The following is a 22,321-nucleotide window of genomic DNA, read 5'->3' on the forward strand; positions in this document are numbered from 1 at the left end:
AATATTAAATTACCTATCTTACATTATCTAATTTACTTTATTATAATAATTCGCTAGTAGATAATAACTATTGCAGTTAGTTTTTTCAATCAATTATAATTGGAAGATTTTTTTACTATAAAATTGTTTTGAATATCTTATCTCTTGTGATAATTCCTTATGATATTGGTTGTAATAAATTATACCTAAAATGGTTTTTCGATACTTTTCCGTAATTTATTTTATATATATGTATACACTATAAAGTATAATATATTATTTACACTTTATATGTAGTAGAGATAAAAGCCGAACACAAGCCTATACTACTGCTAGATTAATCATACTCAACTTTATTGTTAGTTTTTAATTAGATTATTATTGTATTATAATAATAATATGTAGGTTATACATGATATAGGCATATATATATATAGTACACATATGATATAATATATAATTGATATAATTAGGACGGAATGTAGGTATAATTGTGAATATCTCAATCGCGTCTTTTGCGCTTGCGATATGTGCGTTTTCGAGACTATCTAATAATAAATTATTCTTTTACAGTTTAATGTCTAATTTAATAAAAAAAATTATAACAACGATAACGGCTGATCAGGTCAACGCCAGATTAATAATAATAATATTAGTGCGAATCTAAGTGAGCATAAGTATTGCGTATTTATATTATATTTCGTAGTAGGTATGGCGACGACGATAGATTTGATCACGAAGGACAACGCGTCCCGTCGCTGAGAGTGTTTATACAAATTACAAGTTTGTACATTTTTGTTTCGAGAATAAATATATGTAGATTAATCTTGCCATTTCGCCATCATCGCTATTCCTCATTCGTTGCGATTTTGCGACGCGTACTCACGTATTTTCCGAACGTCGTTCGATTTGAATTCACGCGTAATTGCCGCGCAGTCGTGTCGCGAATTAATAAAATAAGTCACGAGTGCCGGAGTGTGTGAAACATGTGTTAGGTTTTTTTTTATCACCGAATGTTATCTTTTCTGTGTCCTAGTTGTATGACACTGACCTCTCTCGCGCCGCAGCTACGCATACTACGACAAAAGTGACCCGAAAAATTATTTATCTCACCTAGTCTCCGAGAGACAGGACCAGACGAAAACACCGACCTCGTCATCTCTATCAGGCCCCCTTCTTCCGTTTTCGCACAGGTAAGTCAAAGGCTAACGACGTGACGAACACAGTCCACGGTTTTTGTTCTCTCCCCGAACGCGTTTCGCGATTGATCGCTGTAAGCCGAAATGGCCTACGGTATGTTGCACGTCGTCAGGGGTCTCCACAAAAATGCCCTGAAGACCACCGCCGCCGCCAGACGGACGGCCCAGTTTGAGGTAAGTTATACGTGAGGCTGTCGGCGAATAGACTACTGCCCAGAAAACTGGTAGTCGACTGATAGAGCTAATATGTATATTTTTGTTTCATCCTCTCTATTTTATCACACTACCAGGTCTCAAACGATACATGGAGGGTCCTCCAAAGTAACAAACCTACCTGTCTAAGGAGGGCATTGTCAACAGTTACCATTTCTCATCCGTAAGTAGTTATTAATACCCAGATTTTTAAATTTCAGTGTTTTTTAATATTCCTTTTTCTCAGGACATCGCTTTATAGTTCATCTAATAGACGGTCTTTTGATCAATGCCGCTATTTTCAAACAAGCGCAATCCTCTGTAAGAATAACATAACATACAAATTAAATATTTATTAGAAATACTATAATATAATTAATATCATGTTTATTATTAGGGGAAGAACACGTCTTGAAGACACCAGCTTTTGCCGATTCAGTCTCTGAAGGTGACATGAGGTGGGAAAAAAGTAAGTAAATTGCAACACATTATAGTAATTGATTTTTGCTAAAATATAATTTTATTACATTTTACTTGTGCAATATATAATATATAAAAATGGAACTTTACTAACATGGCTTGTAGTTACCTACTGTGTACAATAAGCCTCTATATACTTTGTTGAAATTATTGAATAAATTACAATTGTTTATTTTTTTGTTTTACAGATGTTGGAGACACAGTAGCAGTAGACGAAGTAGTTTGTGAAATTGAAACAGATAAAGTGAGAAAATACTTATAATAAAATAAATAAATATTCTTAAATCAATATTAAATTGCTATTCTTATTAATTTTTTAAGACGTCAGTTCCTGTTCCTTCACCAGTCAATGGAGTTATTGAAAAACGACTTGTTGAAGATGGTGCTACTGTTAAAGCTGGACAAGACTTATGTACAATTACCATTACGGGTAAAGATAGTTTTTTATAGTTGATTTCACAAATATTATGTTTCAATAAATTATTAGAAGGAGCACCCGCCAAAGCAGCTCCTAAAGTTGATGACACCCCTAAAACTGCAGAATCAGTAACACCTGTGGCTGCAACAGTAGCTGCTCCTGCTCCTGTAACACCTCCCCCACAGGCACAACAATCGCCACCACCACCTCCTCCACCAAGAGTAGCTGCACCACTAGCAGCTGCCCCCCAAATATCAAAACAACAAGCTGCCATTGTTAAATTACCACCAGCTGATCCCACCAAAGAGATAACTGGAACTAGATCAGAATACCGTGTTAAAATGAATCGTATGCGATTACGTATCGCTCAACGTTTGAAGGATGCTCAAAATGTTAATGCCATGTTGACCACTTTTAATGAGATAGATATGAGGTAATCTTCAACTTTTTAAAATATTTTTATTAAGATAATTCATATCTTACAATTTTAAATTCAAATTTAGCTCGATCATGGATTTCCGTAAAACTAACCTTGATGCTTTTCAAAAGAAGCACGGTTTGAAATTAGGTTTCATGTCTGCATTCTTAAAAGCGTCAGCTTATGCCCTACAAGATCAACCAGTTGTCAATGCTGTAATAGAAGGCAATGAAATTATCTACAGAGATTATGTAGACATATCTGTAGCTGTAGCAACTCCCAAAGTATATATTTTAGTATTAACAGCACAATTTGTAAAATTGTTTTAAGTATATAATATATTATTAATAGGGTTTATTAGTGCCTGTTGTGCGCAATGTACAAGATATGAACTATGCAGATATTGAAAAAACTATTGCTGCTCTTGGTGAAAAAGCAAAAAGAGGTGCTATTGATGTTGAAGATATGGACGGTGGTACTTTTACTGTCAGTAATGGTGGAGTTTTTGGATCTCTAATGGGAACACCAATTATCAACCCACCACAATCTGCAATTTTGGGAATGCATGGAATTTTTGAACGACCTATTGCTGTTAAAGGACAGGTAAAACTATAACTGCAGTTTCTTGTTCTTGATAATAATAATTTCTATTTTATTAATTAGGTTGTCATAAGACCCATGATGTACATAGCCTTAACATACGATCATAGACTTGTAGATGGACGTGAAGCTGTATTATTCTTGCGCAAAATTAAAGCTGCCATTGAGGATCCTAGAATAATTGTTGCAGGATTATAAACAACAAAATAATTTGAAGCCAGCCGTACTTAGACATAACAAGCACTTATTAATTTAATTATATTATATTGAATTTATTCCTAAAATATTCACAATTTTTTTTTCACTCATTAATATGTAATTCTCTTCTTATCGCCCCTATCATTGTTTTATGTGTATAGTTAATGTAAAAAATATAAATTGTTTATACTCATTCAAACTATATAAAATTGAAAACGAGCAAAACACTTTTGGATGAGTATAATTTATCGTAATTAAAATAACAATTAAATTATTATTAAATTTGTGTTTTTGGGGAAATTTACAAATGTTAATTATTTCTTAATGAGACAGTAAATGTTTGTGAACCATCTGTTCTTTGTTGATGAGATGAGTAGTATTATTCACTAGCTTCATGAGGTCATTGAGTCCAAATGACCATTCATTCAACACTTCATTAACTGATTTTGCAACTGAAAACTCAACCACACCTGAAGGACGATCAATTTTTGCTTTTACAGATTTATCTACAACCATATTAGATAACAATTGTTCGGTATCCTAAAACAAATATTTAGTTGTTTTTTTTTATATGACAAAATGATTTGAATTTAATTTAATGAAGAGTAACATTATTATCATCTAACCTCTAAAGTCATATCTAATAACTGAGCCATTCGAATAACTCTGATTCTTGAATAATATTTGGCCATTACACGTACATTCTATAAATATAAATAAAAAACAACAATTATAATTGTCTATAAACAATAATTATTGAAAGGGGCTATAAATATTAATATAAAATGTATTTTAAACTTAAAAATTGTATTTGAATACATACGTGTTCAGCAACTCTATTTTTAAGATCAGCCCAACGTTTTTTCCCCTTTTCAGTGCTTTCTGAAAATACATCTGTAGCTGTAGATCCAGATTTTAGTTCACTTTCATAATCCTTGCTCAACTCTTTCCATTGAATTAATTCCATGGTAGTAAATAATTGCAGAAATGATCTATTTATCATAATAACATATATTATGTATATTATTATATATAATATTTACATTAAGTATAAAAATACATACTTGTATTTTGGTATTTTTTGTAAAGTTTCATCTTCAAGAATTCGGTGAGTTAAATCAGACTGATGATTATCGTATGGAGCTAATATGAGGTATAATATAGCATTTTGCAAAGCGGCATTGCATTTTGTTTCATCAGCATTAATCTCAGGAGTAACTTGAATAGCTCTATAATGGCGGCAAATATCTAAGTATAAACCATCGTGTTCACCCAGTTCAATCATTAATCTGCAAAATATAATTAATAATAACTATTTAAAAATTTAAAATTTAAATTTTATAATTCTTACTTGTAGTATTTTAATTTAAGCTGTTGTATTTCAGGTTTATCATCATCAAAAAACTTTGTGTTTATTTTCTTAGAGATAATCTGTGTACGAATATAATCTTTCTTAGCCAAACATAATCTCATCTGTTCTAAAATGAGTTCAACTTTTTCTTGTTTTTTCATTGAACCGTATGTCTCCACCTGCAATTCTTGAATAATATTTGCAGCACCAGTTACATCACCTTCATTTTCTTTAATTAGAGCCAACTTCTGTGTTAGACGAGCTCTTTCTACTTCCACATATATCTAAAAAATAATAAATTGTACTTTTATTCTAAAATATTATATTTTAGTTTTAATAAACTAAATTAATAATAAAATTCAATAATACAACATTTAAATTTATACCATCGGATTGTTTTAATTTAAAATAAAAATGGAGTTATTTACCTTTCCTTCAGTAACATTTCTAAGGGATTCAATTAATTTCAATTTTGTCTCTTTATCTGGTGTTTGGTCAATGAATGTACAACATTCTCTGACCATCGCTGCAACTGCAAGTTTCAACTGTGATCTTCTTTTAGTTAACATAACAATATGTTCATTTAGTAATGCCCATTCTTTAGCTTCAAAACATAGTTTAACAATAGCAACTAAAACTCGACTAGTTGAAGCCATATCAGATCCCTAAAAAATAATAATATATTAGAACATTTATTTTTTTAATTCAAAGTAGGTTTATTATATGTTTATATAAATTACTATTCAAAAAATGTATTAATCTTAATGATAAAACATAAAGTATCTTCAGAGGCTTTCAAACATAAGTTATAAACTCTTAACTAAGGGTTGGGACTTGCATTTGCATGTTTTTTTTTTTGTAATGCTCGTAGAATGCTTTTGGTTAGATGGAAATTATTTTTGCGATGTAATTTTTTTTGTATATTTCGTCATTTTTTAAAAAAGAGCAAATTTGCAAATTTTTTAGCATATTAGTCAATTTTTCAATTTTTTTTTTAGCTAAGTGATCTTAATTTTGTTGGCTAATATTGTGTTTGTATTAAGTTCAAAAGAATTTTTTTAAATAGTCATCTTGACATAAAAATGTATGATTATCTTTATCCATCAGTAATTGAAGGTCTTGTCATCAACAAATAACTAATATTATTTATTTTATTGTACAAAATTGCAATAAGAAACTTAATAACATTTTGAAAAAATCAGTATATGTAATATACTATATACTATATGTATATGTATTGTTACCGTCATATTACTATTTATCAACTAGCCTACATAGTTAGGTGTATATTTTTGAATATATTAATATTTGGAGTTTAAAAATGTATTAATATTAAATAATAGTTGTATAAGTCAATATATAACAGGGGGTTCAGAGAGAAAATATATTTTTTACTAATGGAATTATTTAATTCTTTAACCAAATCAAATTAAAAATACATAACAATTAGTATTTACATATATGCAGTTAAAAAAAAATATTTATACAAATTTTGCATTATTTCATATTTTTAAATGCATATTTTAATTATTTTTAGTGCAATAAATCCCAAACCATAGTCTAACACATTTAATCACCCTTAGATATTACAATGATAAAAAATCTTAACTAATGCAATTGAAACAAATAACAATCTTTAAAAATAGATTTATACAAAACATGGGTGACATTTAAAGTTACTTTATATTAAATAGGTACAAAATATGTACATACATTTAAAGTATAGATACTAATAAGTAATCAAAATACATGATCAAATATGTAGTTGTTATGATATAAAAAGAATAACTTACAGTCCTAGTTTGTTTTTCAAGCATGAGTAATGTATCCAATGCTTCTTGTAGTTTACCACTGGCTGCCAAACTCTCAGCAATAGCAATTTTTTCATCGCATGTATCACTGTAGTCCACTTCCATTTTCACTATACGACCACCATCGGTAGTCAAAGGTTCCAAATTATCCATCATATTGATCTTTATTTTAAATAAAATACATTTTTGATTTCAATACCATCGTTTAAACATATACAAAGGAAATACAAAAAAAAATCTGAGGAGCAAGAACATAAATTGGGTATTATAGTATGGCACTTACATATTTTCAGTTGAACGATAGAGTTTCTTATATGTATTTCAATTCACTCAAGGTACAAAGAACTGAAAGAACTAAGAAGTGTAAAAGTAATACAACTTTAAAACTGTTCGTAATTCATATCAACATAAAATTACCTAACTTGTTTAATAAAATTGCAAATCACGAATGTGTTGTCGATGGGGGTTTTCATGGAGGAACAAACAAAATTTTCTCTTTTTTTTTTTGCTAAGAACAACAATCGAGAATACATAGCGTGGTTGTGATTGATTCTTTATCCATAATTCCACGATATAGAGAGAGCTGCTCTCTCATCCATATTCCGCTGATTAAGGAACGATAGTACGATACACAATTTAAATTTTAAGATCTTAAATTTTTACAACGTGGACTGACATGCTGATATTGTGTTATTAATTATTATTAACAGAATTATTTTGTGATATCACCGCGGTACTCATTAGTCATTAGTCACTAATTGCATGACAAAATATCTATTTTGTCATGACTAATTGTATCAATATACTAATTAAAATTTTTAATATATAAATGTATAATATATTTTCTTAACTAAGCTAATAATTAACAATATGAGTACATGACCATAAAATTAGTATGTAGCAGTATCAACAGTGTTACTAATGATAATTATTAATTGTTAACATTTATTACCCAATTATTAATATATTAATTTTACTCATGACAAAATATATTACATAATATATATATTTTGTCATGATTTTAGTCATCATGAATTCATGTTATTCATAATAATGAATAAGAACATGTTAATACAATTCACGATAAAGAATACGGCCATTGTACAGCCATTAGAATTACCTGTCGGCTGTCAGTGTCACTACTCACTAAACGTTCTTAATTGGGTATAGAATATGGAGATTTTGAAGTTTGAATGACACTGTACTATTGGTTGGCTGTGTAGAGTAGTAGAGGAATAATTTTGTGATGAGCACCACAGTCCACCGCCAATCAGTTCTTTCCTAGTTTGTAATTGATAATAAATACAATTTGGGGATTTAAGACCGTGGTCTAGAATATATAATTGTATCTGTTAAAGTTAATCCTAGTTTAAACAAAGGTTATACATAATAATTAATCTAATAACATGAGTTTAATTCACAATGTACAGAATATTCAGATAAATTATATTTATAAAGTTAAATCACAGAATTAAGTGTTTAATTTGAATATCAACAAGTAAATCAGATAACAATATCCGTAGTAAGAACATTATGATTTTATTCTGCAAACTACACACAATATATATTTTTAAATCTATAACAAATACTATTTTTGAAATATATATCAAAAATAAATAGTATATCTTTTTTGTAAATTATATTTTGGGGTGACGAACCATGATAGGCCGACAGCCTATATCATTATCACTATATTATAGTTAATACTATAATCGTATTATCAAGCTGATGTTCTGTACTTTTACTACACTTTTAATAATTTTTAAATTTATTACAATTGTCACTCATATTTATTCTAATTGTAGTTTTTGTTGTATCCTTATGTACGGTCATGTTCATTTGAAAAGATAATTGTCATATAATTAGAGACATTTTTTTGATTAATGTCAGTATACAAATATTTCAAAAAAAATTTCTACTTTAAATAAAGTTAAGGAAAAATTACTATTTCAGAAATAACAAATGACTGAAAACTGGTGCCACTAGCTGCATTTTTTAATACCTAAATTACAATCCTTAAATATCTCAACTTCTTTTCATGCATTTTTAACTTATATTACTTCATTGAAATAAATTCCCTATTGTAAACTAAATGGATTGTAATTTATCATAAATAAAATTTAAAAAATTTATCAAATAGCATACAATTGTTATAATATATTGATTGTTTTCAATGTTTAATTCAAATATCTATTTTTAATATTTGAAAAATTATTTAGGAAGAAATGTACTTATACTGCACAAAAATCCATTGGTCAAAGGAGAAATATTTTCTTCTGGAAAAAGAGTTATCTCCTCCACTGTGTCACTTCCTAAAGGACATCAATATGCATTAAACCATTTAATTACATGCTCTTCAATAGTTAAATAATAGATGGTTTCTAACTTTAATTATGTTTTCTAACAATGACTATATTACTAAATAATTAGACAACTTCTGGAACAAATAATATTTTAGAAATATTACAATTAAAAATGATAAATATTTAGATTATGCAATTTCAAAGAAAATTTAAAGGTTACCATTATTGTTAAAGATCAAGATTTTCAAGAAGAAAAACTGTTAACGTATCAGCTACATACTGATGACTTCAGTATGTTTCAGTAAAGAATTTAACTTCTTAAACACTTGATGTTACACCGATACATTCCAATTTATTTTTTGAAAATATTGAATCTTTTAAAATAATTATTAAGTAAAATATAAAATATGATTACCTGAAACATATATATTTCTTAAAACTGAACAACTATTTACAATAATAAAATGTGTATATGTCGTCTCAAATATATAATTGTACATATGTATGTATATTGATTTATACATCAAAATTGTTTAATTATTTATAAATAGAATCTACAATACCATATATAATTACTATAAAAAAATTAAACAATTACAATTTTTTTATTCTCTAGTTTTTTTTTTATCATTAAGAAGGTGTAATGCAAACAAAATATGTAATTTAAAAATGTAATAAATTCGAAAACTAATTTTCGCAATTTGATTTTTTTTTAAAGCTGCCAATAGTGTACACGTGATAATTGCACCAATGACAGAAAAAAAGGAAATTTAACATAATTTGTTTTTTAAAAATGTGTAGCTAATCATAATAATTATCACTATAAAAAAGGTAAATTATTTACACACACAAAATTATTGCACTTACTTTTTTTACTGTTAAGATTGTTTAGATTAAAGTTTTATTGTCACTAATCGTCATCAACGATCAGATTGTATATATATAAAAAATAATAATAATATAATATAATAAAATAAAATAAAATAATAATATAATAATAATAATAATAATAATAATAATAATAATAATAAAGCTCAAGAAGAAACACATTATTTTCACCCATTAAAAAAAAAAGAAAAAAAACACGAGTAACAAGGTTTACTTAAATTTTACAAGAATGTTTAACTTAATATTACATGAAATTATTTACATAAAAATGTTTAAGGGACAACAAAATGCACAAGACACCTATGACACATTATACAAAAATCATGTGTAAATTTAAAATTTATGAATATTCATTTCAATATATATATATATATTTTTTTTTAAATTTTATTTTACTTTTTGAAAACGCAACAAAATGTCCAACATTATTTTACATTTAATATTTACATAACAAGAAACACTGATGTAAAAAAGGAAAAAAATACTTCAAGCAAATCGTAAATAAAATTAATTTAGTACTTCAATTGTTTTTGCTCTAATAATAATATTCCTAAGACAACAACCAACAGTATTTATATATATTTATGTGTATATATATATATATAAGTATATAGACAGCAATGATAAAAATAACAAATAACTATTTATTGAAAATAAAAGAATAAAAAATATTTAATAATAAATTATATGAGAAACTGGATTTATAGTTTTACTACACCTCTTATAAAATCTGAATACATTTTTTGTATAAAAAAATTATATAATATATATACATATACATATACATACAAACATACATTCATTCACATACAGATACATACAGACATTCGTACATATGATATACCAATAATAAAAATAATAAAAATAAATGTATATATATATATATATATATATCTCGAATTGTAAGCTTAATAGAATCCAAACACATTAAATTTAACAAACAGAAAAGGGGATACAATATTTTGCTATATAAAAAAGAAAAAGAACTTAATAGAAATTACCCGGGTCCGACGACGATGGCCGGAGATGACGCAGTATTATGTGTCGTCGGCGTCGGCACCGGTTGTGTATGTCATTTACCATCACGTGACGCTCGTCGACGTCTCGCTACATTCTCCGGATCCACTAATAACAAAATAAAAATAATGAAGTTATTAGTTGTTACTTATTTATATACAGTCTTTGTTTTTTTAAATAATGTTCTTTATGATTGGAAAAAAAACTTAAATTACAGTAATTTAATTAAATATTAGTCATCTGTGTTAGCCTCATACCTAAAAAATCATATAATATATATGATCTAAAAAAAAGCTATACAGGATATTTTAAAAAATTTCTAGTTATTTTTTTTTATTTAAAACAAAAAAAAATACTTTGTCAAAAACTAGTTTGTTAAAATATTTCAATTTATATTCAATAACATAAAAATTAAAAAATAAAGAAGAAAATTTCAAATTTATATAATGTAAATGTAATATTATAGTATCAAACATAAATCTCTTTGTTCACTGGGTTTTTAACTACACTACAGTGAAGCATCTAGTTTCCAAAGATTTAAAAAGAAATGTAAATTTATTTTATCAAATTATACGTACAGCACATTAGTTTTATTTTTAATTATATAAAACATTTAAATTATGTTCATTGTATATTTTTATTCATTGTTTCATTATCCACATTCCCACTTGATTCCAATAAGTGCATATGATCGACACTCCACTGTATATTTAAATTTTTTTGTGATACATAAGCATTGAGCATTTTACAACACAAGATTGGTTCTGCAGAATGTAAATTTGCTATCATGGGTGAGAAAAATAAAAAGTGATAGGATTCTGGAACTTAACAATAAATAAGAAATCAATAATCGAAATTCTTACTTACTATTAGGCAACGTGCTCCTTGTTTTCCTTCTAGTAGTCTGTTTATCAACTTCAGTAGTCATAATTTCTGATGAAGGAGATGTTATTGTCACAGTTTGCTTTGAAGCACTTGCAGCCCTAGTGTTAATAGTAACAGCTGTTGATTGAGGTCGGAGAGGTGTTTTATCAAGTTTAGTAGGTGTAGAAAGTGTATTCTTCTCCTTTTTTTCAATAGTTTTACTAGGCGTAGACCTATCACAAGACTTGCCAGCACACGTTCTGTTAGGTGGATGTGTGTTACGATTAGATCGACGCGTGGGTGATGGTAAGCTTGGTTGAGATGGAGCTCCCGAGGTAACTTGTACAGATACTCGCGTATTTGTTCTATCAGTAAAAAAAAAGTTATTCAATGAAACAAATTAATTATAAGTTATATGCTTAGTACCTATGAGAACGCGTGCTTCTTGTAGTAACTGCTGATTTTTTGGCTGCATCGGAATCAATTGGTATATCTATCAAAAGTTGTTCTAATAGAGATTTTTCTGAGGCAACATTCATAGATACTATATCTGATTTTCCAATCATATCATTTTCAATATCTTTAAAAATTAAAATAATTTATATTTTATTATAAATAAATAAAAACCAAAATAAATTATGTTGGATATATATTTTTAACAAAAAGAAAACATTAAAAAATTTTAATTAAAATTATATAATCTGCTCAGTGTTTTTCTGCGTGTTGTTTATGGTCCATTAAAAGCTTTTACTTACTTGGTTTTTTTAGTACAGGGGCATCACAATCAGTCTTACTATCTTCAGAATCCATACGCTTCCTTTTCTTTAGTTTAACAGAGGGTAAATCTCCATCAGTTTCTGAAGAAGAAACAAGGTGTGGTTCTGTTGGATCTAGAACATCTTCAATATCCAATTTAGGCGAAACAGGAGGAGAATCGTCTCTAATTTTTTCTGGATTAGAATATGTATATAGCGCTGGTGTTACACGAAATGGCTGAATATCATCTAAATCAGGAGAATCTGCTGTGCTCTGTTGGTCTATAGATGCAACAGGTATTTTAGTTTCTTCTTGTTTCAATGGAACAGCTGGTTTTTGACCAGTTGTTTGATCATCTTTCCTACAAGGACTTTCTCCTTGGTTAGGACTTTTCTCTGATAAAGCATCCATAGACTCAATACCTGAATCTTCTCCTTGAGTGTTACCATGGCCAGCAGGACTTTCACTTCCGTTCATGTTTTTAGTTTCAGTTTGAACACGTTCACATTTGATATCTTCTATTGTAGGAGTTTCTATCCTCATAACATTTCTAATTTGTGGTATAGTATCTTCTAGTAACCTTTGTTTTAAATTTTTTTCAGATACATCAATATCTGTAATAGGCAGTGTTAGATGTTCTTCACGTTTTTCTATTTGAACACACCCAACAGTGACACAATTAGGTTTATCAACATCAAATTTTTGAATAAAATGATCGTTGCGTTTTGTAGTCAATTGAAATTCTTTTCGTTTTACTCCACTTTCAAGTTTAGAATTTCTACTATCTTTACTTTTTGAATTAGTCACTTTTCGACTGACTACAGTTAATGGTTTCTTATTCATATCTTTATGAAAGGTATTAGGTCCCTGCAATTTTTGACCAGGTAAAAGGTGGTTGGAAAAGTGGCTAGATGGTAGATATGTATCATTAGACTGACCACTAAGAGATCTGTTCAATTTTGTCATTGAAGAATTCAATGTATGAGTACCTAAATAAATTATAAATACATAATTACTAATTACCAAATAATTGTTATTTATATTTCAATTAAGTAAAAATAAGTTACCTGTAAATGGTATATCAACACTAGTTCGTCTTTGATTATTTGATTGTGATCCACTAGGTTGAGTAACAGTATCCAGTCCATTGTTCAAAGCCCGTTGTTTTTCATGAAAATTGTTTCTATTTCCAAAAGTAGCAGCTGCAAGCATTCTAGCTTCTTTAACTGCCGATGATTTTACAACATTTTTAAACAGCGAAACTGCACTACTTTTATTAATTTTAGTTTTAGAATGGGTTCTTTCAACAATTCTATGCAAATTGGGGCTGTCTACAGATCCTGTCCTTTCCCTAGGTAAACATTTCTTCTTAGACTCTCTTTTTTTAACTTTATTAAAGCTCAAGCTCATTTTATTATGTTTATCACTAGGCATGGACCTTAAAATTGATGCTACTTCAGCTTCAGTTGGATATATCCTTCCAGGGGGTAGAACAGGATTGTAACTGCTGGTGGGTTCATTAGAATCAATTGATGAAGATACAGGCTCAACACTTTCTTCAATTTTTTTTAGTTTTACTCTCGAATCATCGTCTTCAATATTTTCTAGTTTTATTTGTTTTGAACAAATTTTTAGTAAGTCCTGGTTTGAACTCTTGGCTTTTAAGTGATTTACACTTGTTTTTACTTTACACCCTGTCGATTTCTTACTTTCATCATCAGAGTCTTTCCATTTCTTCTCCTTTCTTGAACCAATTACCACAGCAGCATTTCTTCCTCTTAATGAAATATGTAAAGGCGGTACACGAAGTCCTTCAGCAGAAGACCCAGCTAATGGCGTTGATGGATTTCCAAAGTGCCTTTTGTCTACTTTACACAAAGGAGAACTACCAAATGAAACATCAACTTTATATGGTTCTTTCTTTTCAGTCAATTTCTTCAACCGCAGCTTTATTTTTTCAGCAGGAGCAGGTAACGGACTTGATCGATGACGAGAAGATGCTTCACTATTTGTTGATCTTACAGTGGCTTCAGAATCAGATTGATCAGTAGTAGTATCATTACGACGCGAGGTAGGAGAACCAGTATCCTCATCATCCGAAAATACAGAATTCGACCTATCATTTGTTATCGGCGAAGAAAAATTATAAAAGCTATCATCTACTACTGGCAAATTTTTAATTTTTTCTTCTGTATCACTTTCTGAACTACTATCACTAGACATAGGTTCCATATCTCCAGTCAACGGATTTATAAGAAACTGCCGCTGTTTACCAGAAGAAGTTAAAGGTGGAGATTTTATCGGTTGACTAGTTACCACACTTTTTTGAATTTCTTGACATGTATTTTCTGAAGGTTGCTGAGTAATCAATCTTTGTTGCAAGCTAATTTCATTGGATGATGGATCAGGTTTTTTATTTACAGTAATAGTTTGTGCCTGACTATGATTATGAGTACCCTGTATAAGATTATTAAAATTTTGCTGAGACGTTTCATTATATGTACAAGAGGTTTGAGAAACATTTGTTATCTGATTAGGTACAGGATGGAATGAATTATTGGAAGTGATGTTTTGGGATTGACTTGAAACCGATGGACTTTTTAGCATTAGGGTAGAATCATGGCTGCTAACAGTTGTTAATTGAGTAGACATCAAATCTGTCCTTTGTTGCAATATGGCATTGGTCTGAATTGGTTTATGCGACCCTGCTGGGCTATACTGTGTTTGTAACCTTATTTGAGGTTGAACAAATTGTTGAGTAATATTTGGCTTAGCCATCAGATGATTTGAACCTTGCCTCATTTGATTGATATAACCTTGGTTAAGTTTTAATTGATTGGTAGTGATAGTGACATTTTGGGGAACAGTTTGTAAACGATTTTGGGTAATTGGTGAGCTTGACAAAAAGGCATGCCTAACAGCATAAGAAGTTTGTACATTTGATGAGCCAACAATCTTCTGGGTTTGTGAGAGCTCTTGGGAAGGCACATTGTGTTTGTTAACCAACCTAGCAGTTGGTCCATTAGGAGATCCAATGGAATCTACTCGATTCTGAGCACTGTTGGTAACTGAATCTGGTAGCTTTTGTAGCCTTTGGACAACTTGAACATCTGAAGCAACATTAGCAAATGCAGATTGAGTAAACTCTGAACCAGAAAAACCATCTTGATTTTTCACCACACTTGGAGAAGGTATTAACGGTTTCTTATGTTTGTCCATTGGTGGAGGCATTTTTCCAGCACCTTCATTTTGTAACAAATTAACCAACAACGGACTTGAGTGCACTGATGCATTTGCATCCCCTGATCTTTGGGTTTTATACACTCCGTTTTGAGATCCTGGATAAGGTGGTGGAGGTGGAGGTCCTGTGTGCATCGACTCTCGGTTGTGTATGGTCTGAGCAGCTTGGTTCATGCTTACAAACGGCCATATGTGGGGTCTTGGGGATGGTTCTGCCGTGGAGGGCAAAGGTGGTATCGGAGGCAAAGGGGTAGAATCGACAGCCACTACGTTGGGGCTTTTGAACTGGGGTGTTGACAATTGAGGCGATGGAGACTGCAGAGCAGGAGATGTTGCGGACGCCATAGCTTTGATCAATGAATTCACAGCAGCACTTTCTTCTGAAGCTGTTGACTGATTGGTATTTGATGGGCCAGCTGATGTTCTTAACACTAATTCTTGGCTTTCTCCACCAAACCGATTGCCGCCGAGTCTTAAGGAAATCATCTAAACACAAACATTTCATAAAATAATAGATATTAAATATGAAATACTTTTATTTTAACAAACCTGATCGCCTTCGACTTGGACAGATAAAATTCCGAGCCTGGAAAGAGCTGCATCCCCTTGTTGTGCCAACTGCTGAAGCTTTGTAGCAGCTTCTCGTGGCACAGTAATAGTTACCCTTACAGAATTCCATGGCTCAAGTTTGTTTACATAAATCCCTTTCTCTTCAGCCGAACCTAAAAAAAATTATAAATAAAAATGAAAATTATTCAATTTTAGAAAATTAAAGTAATATGTATTATGTTCATTTATTATTTATCTCAAGTAAGTACCATTCATGTCTAGTCTACATTGCATGCTATGGGTTTTTTAAAATAATCTACAGGTGCTTGTATAGTTCCTAATAAAAAAAGAAACAAAAGAAAAACAAAAATATTAAACTTAATAAAATAATGGATATTTTTAAATATATCAAGTATGAATTTACCTTGAAATAAAAGTTTGTTTAGATCTTTCACAATCTTATCAAACTGTTGGTTAAATTGAGGGTCATTCAGATCCCCTTCGCATGTGACAATGGTTGTAACCAGCTGAGTAGTACCATCGCTATTTGCGGCCATTTCACTGAAATTATGAAATAATACATTTAATATAAATTTAACCACTTAAACTATATAAACATACCATAACCAGATCTTCCATTTTCTTACAAATTGGGTTTAAATCCAACTATTTGTTTAGCCTAAAACATACATAAATAAAACAGTTATCAAATGAAATAAAATAATTTATAGTAGATATTTTCACATACTCAAACTTAAATATTGTGATCTACAATAATTCATTATAAATATAAATTTATTTATTAATAAAAAAAAAATATTTAAGACTAGTACCTATAATTGTAATTAAAGGTATTTTAATAATTTTTTTCATTAATTAATTAACCAACACAGAATATTATTACACAATTATTTATTTATGTTATTCGCAAGACAACTTTAACATAAACAATGAATTATAAGAAAATTTAAAATTTAAAAATTGGGGAATTTACTCTGCTGTATATTAGGTATCAAGTGAGCCAAATTAGTAAATAGGTTATTTTATTAAATATATTAAATTTGAATTAAATGATTAATCATTAGGTAAAAGAAAAACAATTCAGAGTAAAATTTTGTCTAATATTAATAAATACAATAATTAATATTATTTTAGCTACTTAGTATATTTTATTATGTTTATATTGTTAATAATAATAAGGTAGGATAAATAAGTGTGTAGCCAGCATTGGGTTTATTGTATACTATGAACTACCTAATGGTTCAAAAAATACAAAAATATAAGCAAAATGATCAGTGTCACCACATTGGGTTATTTATCAAAACGGTATATATTAATATTAGTTTAAGTAAAATATTTAATAAATTAAACACAATCTTAACACGAAAAGATGAAAATAGAGTACCTATTAATATAAAACCAATTTTCACATTGATTGCTCAAAATCTAAAACAGGTGTTTAATTATCCCAATATTTTTCTTTTAACACATTTTACTATATATTACTTTACAAATTTCTGAATATTTAGTTATCTAAATTATAAACCTAAATTTTGTTTTTTAATTTAAAAACATATACTTATAGTCTAAACATTAGATAGCTATAGCAAAAATAAATGATCATATTAGGTAAATATATTTTACTTAAATACTTAGAACATATTTAAATTCTAAGTTAATTTAGTAAAATGAGAAAGAACTAAACACCCATGATTAGATTGACAGATCGAAAACATAGATAATACATTCCTAAACTTTTTAATATATCAATTTGTGGATAAATTTATGTCTATAATATGTCTTATCATTTGTTTATAATTAAATATATTTAATAAATTTAGACAAATTTAACTTTTTAAGCTCATAATATAACAGATACATACTATAAACAAATAAGATAGTCAATTATGTATAATAAAACTTATAATTATTAGAGATAAGATCGATTTTATTTTAATTCTTAAATGTTTTAATATTATCTTATATTAGTATAGATTAAAATAAAATTGTTTATATCATAGGTACCTTACAAATAATAATTGAGCTAATAATGCATTAAAAAAAAATCTAACCAATTGGTACCTACATAGGAATAACTTCTAACTCTAATAATCCTCTATTAAAAGTTTCCTAGCTAAAATTAATTTTAAATCAAATTACAATAATCAATTATAAAAAAATATTATTAAGTAATAAGTGCTATCCAACTACAGGTATTGTATTACATATTATACATAAAACATATAATTTAGTTTTTGTATGATTCAGCAATAAAAATTCATAATAAGCTATTTGAAAAATAGATATTTATAATTGTATCTAATTATTAATATAATAATACTTTGTTTTATTACTTTAAATTTAATCAAGATTTAATTGGAATTAATTAACGCTTAATACACAAAAAAAGAGATGTAAAAATGTAAATTATAAAAATAGTTAGTTAATATCAATATAACTTGGAATATTATTAGTTATAAAAATCAAAATTAAAATAAATTTGTATTTAATATTATATATTTTTTAAAAAAGGTTTACCCAATAATAAATTCTATAATCCACGTGTATGCAGCTGCATCAAGTCAAATTAACCCCAAAATGTGTAAATTGTATTAAGTCAAGTTATACACTTAGGAATTAACTACAAACAAACCTGAAGTATTAAATAGAAACATACTCTTATTTTTAAATAAAATTTGTTTAAAACAAACATGGTAATAATGCGATTATTTTTTTTTAATTGTTCAGTCATGGACAATTGAAAAAGCATCCCGAAAAGCAATGAGCTTCAAGACTTATTAAACTACAATACCTGATTCCCTATTTTATATATCATAATAAAATTGCCTATTTCAAATTCTTTAAACAACAACTTACCAATAGATACCATAGAACTACATATTAATTATATTTTTAACAATACTATAAATACAATTTTAATAAATGTTTAATATATTTTTAAATAAATAAACAGATAAATAGATGTTAAAATGACAAAAATAGATTATGTTTATTTCAAAATCAGTAGCTAATGAATTACTTAATTGATACTTAAGATGATAAGTTTTAATATCATTTATAATACTATCAAATGAGTAAATATGTAATTGTTCAAAAATTCAAGAAAAAAAAATTTTAAATAAAACTATTATACTACTAAATAATAATAAGTATAATAATAATTTCACAAAATAGATGATATCAAACTAGAGTAAGTGATACCTACAACTGCTACAAGAAAATAATTTAAGTATAACTATAAATTTATTAGATTGACTTATTTTAATTTGATTGGAATCTATACATTAAAATATTGCAGTAAAAATGAAAATATACGGTATTAAAATTATTATTAAAATGTATAAGAACAAAACACTAGTTGGCTACAAGACCACTGCTCAATATAAAATCATGTTTAATCCATACATTTAAGACATTTTTTTTTTGTTGAGTTTAATCAAGTCAGTGGTGACATTTGAATGCTGCATTAACATTAAAAGTCATTAAAATACATTTGTATAGTCTAATTTATCTTGTATATAAAAAATACTTTTAATAGATTTAAATACTAAATAAAATAAAATAAAATCATAAGATTATATAAATTCTCTAAAAATTAAGCAATTCAATTATTTTTGTTGTTTTTATTTAGTTATAGACAAGGGTTATAGAATTGAAAGTTAAGATTCTTTTTAATAACTAGATAATTTAGACAATGATCCTGATTTTGTATTTAAAAACAAGTACAGGGCGCTGTCATCATAATGAAACTATAAAGAAAGTATTGTTATTGTACTTTTAAATTTTTTAAATTATGATCCTAAACTTATTTTAATAAAAAAAATGTTGATATTGACAATTACATCAGCAGTGAGCACGACATTCACACGCAATTAAGAAAACAATAAAACCACTAAAAATGTATACAAATAGGTATAATATCTTAAAATTGCTAAATATAAAATATTATTATACTACCTAAGTTGAAATGCAAATGCTTACAATAAAGTGTTTAATTTTAAATTATTGACTTTTAAAAATTGCGAAAAAATATAATGAAATATGTTATCACAGACTAGTCAAGTCAACGTTCGTAAAGCGATGGTCTTTCTTAGTTCATGCCAGTGTCAGATACACAATCTTAAAAACTTTACTTACCAACTAAGACAATCATATTATGATCATGCAATGGTTATCTCAAATGAAATGATTATTTATACTAATTTATACTCTACACATTTACAAACACGACAAAATTGTTGGCGAGATAAAAAAAAAAATTATCGAAAATGACGCGACACCAACAAAGTAGTGTTAGGTCGACTTCGTTTAGGATTGACATCCATTGGGCGCGTGTCGACCACATTCATCTCGAAACACAAGACAACGACAAATAACTGAAATAACAAAATCGTTTTGGTCCGTGGGCGCGATTAACATTTCCAAATTCGATCAGTGTCTTGTCAAAACTCAAAAAAATGTTCAACCCCTCCCCTCCTTACTAAAGAACGTGGCCCCGACTGTGCGACCATCACAATAATAATAATAATAATAATAATAATAATAATAACACTGCTGTGGTAGGCGGGCGGGCGGCCGGGGGCCCCCTAGTCAAGTGGCCAAGGTGGTTCCTTCGGCCACTCGGCCACGGGAGAGAAAAATCAAGTCCTTTACATGGGCGGACTACGCTGTCGTCCGACGAACCCGACCACCATTTTGTGTTGGCCAAGGGAGCGACGGCGGTGGTGCAACGGCCAACCCGAAACGCCCGACCGCCACCGCCGCCGCCGCCACCAACAAAAACCCTATACAAAGCTCGGCGTTAACCGATCTGTTACGTACATGTTATTCCTGGCGGCCGGAGTGTAATCCAATGGACGTTGTTACTATACATCGGACACTTTTCGCGCACACACACACACTCACACAAAGTCGTAATAATAATATTAATATTGCGGTCTACGCGCACACACTCACGCACACACACACACACGGGAGAAACGCCGCCGATGCGTTCGCGGCGAAGACGTTTGTATTTCGTTGGACGGACGATTAACAAACGGTAGGTACACGACGGCAATCACCAACACTGCGGTTATCCGTGCGGGGCGACGACGAAGACGACGACGACGAGCTTTCGCGAGTTCGGGGGTATATTATCGTGTTAAATCGCGAAACGCTACGGGACTGCGGAACAATAACAAGATCGGCCATTTGCAATGCACATCACTGCCCGTCGCAGTGCCGCCAATGTGTCAACGCGCTAAATGTCCCGGCGGTAGCGGTGTTCTACGCCACCGCGTCCCATGATCTTATCGGTTGACCGAATCATGAATGTCAAAAATTGTGAACAGATGGACCCTGTTGTCGGGGAGGTGCTAGATTTACGCTTCATCTATTTTCGGTATTTTCGGAAAATCCAACCGGAAGGATCAGCAGTAGCCCCGACCAGTTGGTCGCACTGCACACGCCATAAAGTAAGTTGATGATGAGTTGATGCAAATCACGCAAATTCGAATAATAAAATATGCCGTTTACGTTGCTATCTGTCACCCCGCTACAAGCACAGAATAATGTAATAATCGAATAAATTAATACTGTTGAATAAATCGTCGACGGTTCAGCAAAAAAGATGACTTCGGTAGCAGACCTTACTGGTGCAGAAATCCCGCGTAGTAACGACTTTTAACCCTATGACTAGTCTTGTTACCACCAGCTCTAATGGGTTGGCGCACCTGATGTTATCGCAAATACACTGTCGAAAATCATATAAAATCTCGAATATATTAATTGGTGATAGATAACGATAGTGGATGATTCCAAAATTGAAATTAACGATTAACAAATGATTTCGTCATGGTTCAGATCGTCCAGAATCTAATAGTTTAAATACTGGCCAGTGTTAAATTAAATTTTAGGCATAGCCGTACGATGAGTAATAAATGTACCATATAACAATGTTTTAGTTTGTTAGTAATAATTATCCAGTAACTCATCTCGTTGTACTCACTCAGCCAATGTGTAGCTTTACTAGTACTTGTATAACAATAGTCACAAT

The 22,321-nt window shown here is 29.4% G+C and overlaps 3 protein-coding genes across 5 annotated transcripts; 1 reads left to right on the plus strand and 2 right to left on the minus strand.

The window, feature by feature from the left end:
• The first annotated feature begins 696 nt into the window (after nucleotides 1–696).
• LOC113551909 (dihydrolipoyllysine-residue succinyltransferase component of 2-oxoglutarate dehydrogenase complex, mitochondrial) lies at nucleotides 697–3,711 on the plus strand. Its single transcript, XM_026954484.1, has 10 exons — nucleotides 697–1,352; nucleotides 1,469–1,554; nucleotides 1,618–1,691; nucleotides 1,768–1,839; nucleotides 2,039–2,094; nucleotides 2,172–2,280; nucleotides 2,338–2,701; nucleotides 2,772–2,970; nucleotides 3,038–3,289; nucleotides 3,350–3,711. Exons 1-10 carry the CDS (start codon nucleotides 1,263–1,265, stop codon nucleotides 3,482–3,484), a joined length of 1,437 nt encoding a protein of 478 aa, XP_026810285.1. The 5' UTR covers nucleotides 697–1,262; the 3' UTR covers nucleotides 3,485–3,711.
• On the minus strand, nucleotides 3,709–7,091 carry LOC113551917 (26S proteasome non-ATPase regulatory subunit 12). Its single transcript, XM_026954496.1, has 8 exons — nucleotides 6,930–7,091; nucleotides 6,629–6,808; nucleotides 5,264–5,500; nucleotides 4,836–5,119; nucleotides 4,549–4,773; nucleotides 4,308–4,476; nucleotides 4,111–4,188; nucleotides 3,709–4,024 (listed from the first exon to the last, which is right to left on the minus strand). Exons 2-8 carry the CDS (start codon nucleotides 6,800–6,802, stop codon nucleotides 3,806–3,808), a joined length of 1,386 nt encoding a protein of 461 aa, XP_026810297.1. The 5' UTR covers nucleotides 6,803–6,808; nucleotides 6,930–7,091; the 3' UTR covers nucleotides 3,709–3,805.
• A 3,390-nt stretch (nucleotides 7,092–10,481) lies between these two features.
• Nucleotides 10,482–21,467, minus strand: LOC113560341. 3 transcript variants are annotated; one of them, XM_026966164.1, is made up of 9 exons: nucleotides 21,106–21,467; nucleotides 16,885–16,942; nucleotides 16,688–16,824; nucleotides 16,264–16,436; nucleotides 13,542–16,200; nucleotides 12,474–13,463; nucleotides 12,145–12,298; nucleotides 11,718–12,083; nucleotides 10,482–10,962 (listed from the first exon to the last, which is right to left on the minus strand). In XM_026966164.1, exons 3-9 carry the CDS (start codon nucleotides 16,818–16,820, stop codon nucleotides 10,920–10,922), a joined length of 4,518 nt encoding a protein of 1,505 aa, XP_026821965.1. In that variant the 5' UTR covers nucleotides 16,821–16,824; nucleotides 16,885–16,942; nucleotides 21,106–21,467; the 3' UTR covers nucleotides 10,482–10,919. The 3 variants fall into 3 exon arrangements, with proteins under 3 accessions (XP_026821965.1, XP_026821964.1, XP_026821966.1); XM_026966163.1 differs by having other exon boundaries at nucleotides 10,490–10,962; nucleotides 11,722–12,083; XM_026966165.1 differs by lacking the exons at nucleotides 16,885–16,942; nucleotides 21,106–21,467 and adding an exon at nucleotides 16,533–16,600 and having other exon boundaries at nucleotides 10,493–10,962; nucleotides 11,722–12,083; nucleotides 16,688–16,825.
• Between the last annotated feature and the right edge of the window lie 854 nt (nucleotides 21,468–22,321).

This window comes from Rhopalosiphum maidis, chromosome 1 (assembly GCF_003676215.2).
Source record: "Rhopalosiphum maidis isolate BTI-1 chromosome 1, ASM367621v3, whole genome shotgun sequence".
NCBI lineage: Eukaryota > Metazoa > Arthropoda > Insecta > Hemiptera > Aphididae > Rhopalosiphum > Rhopalosiphum maidis.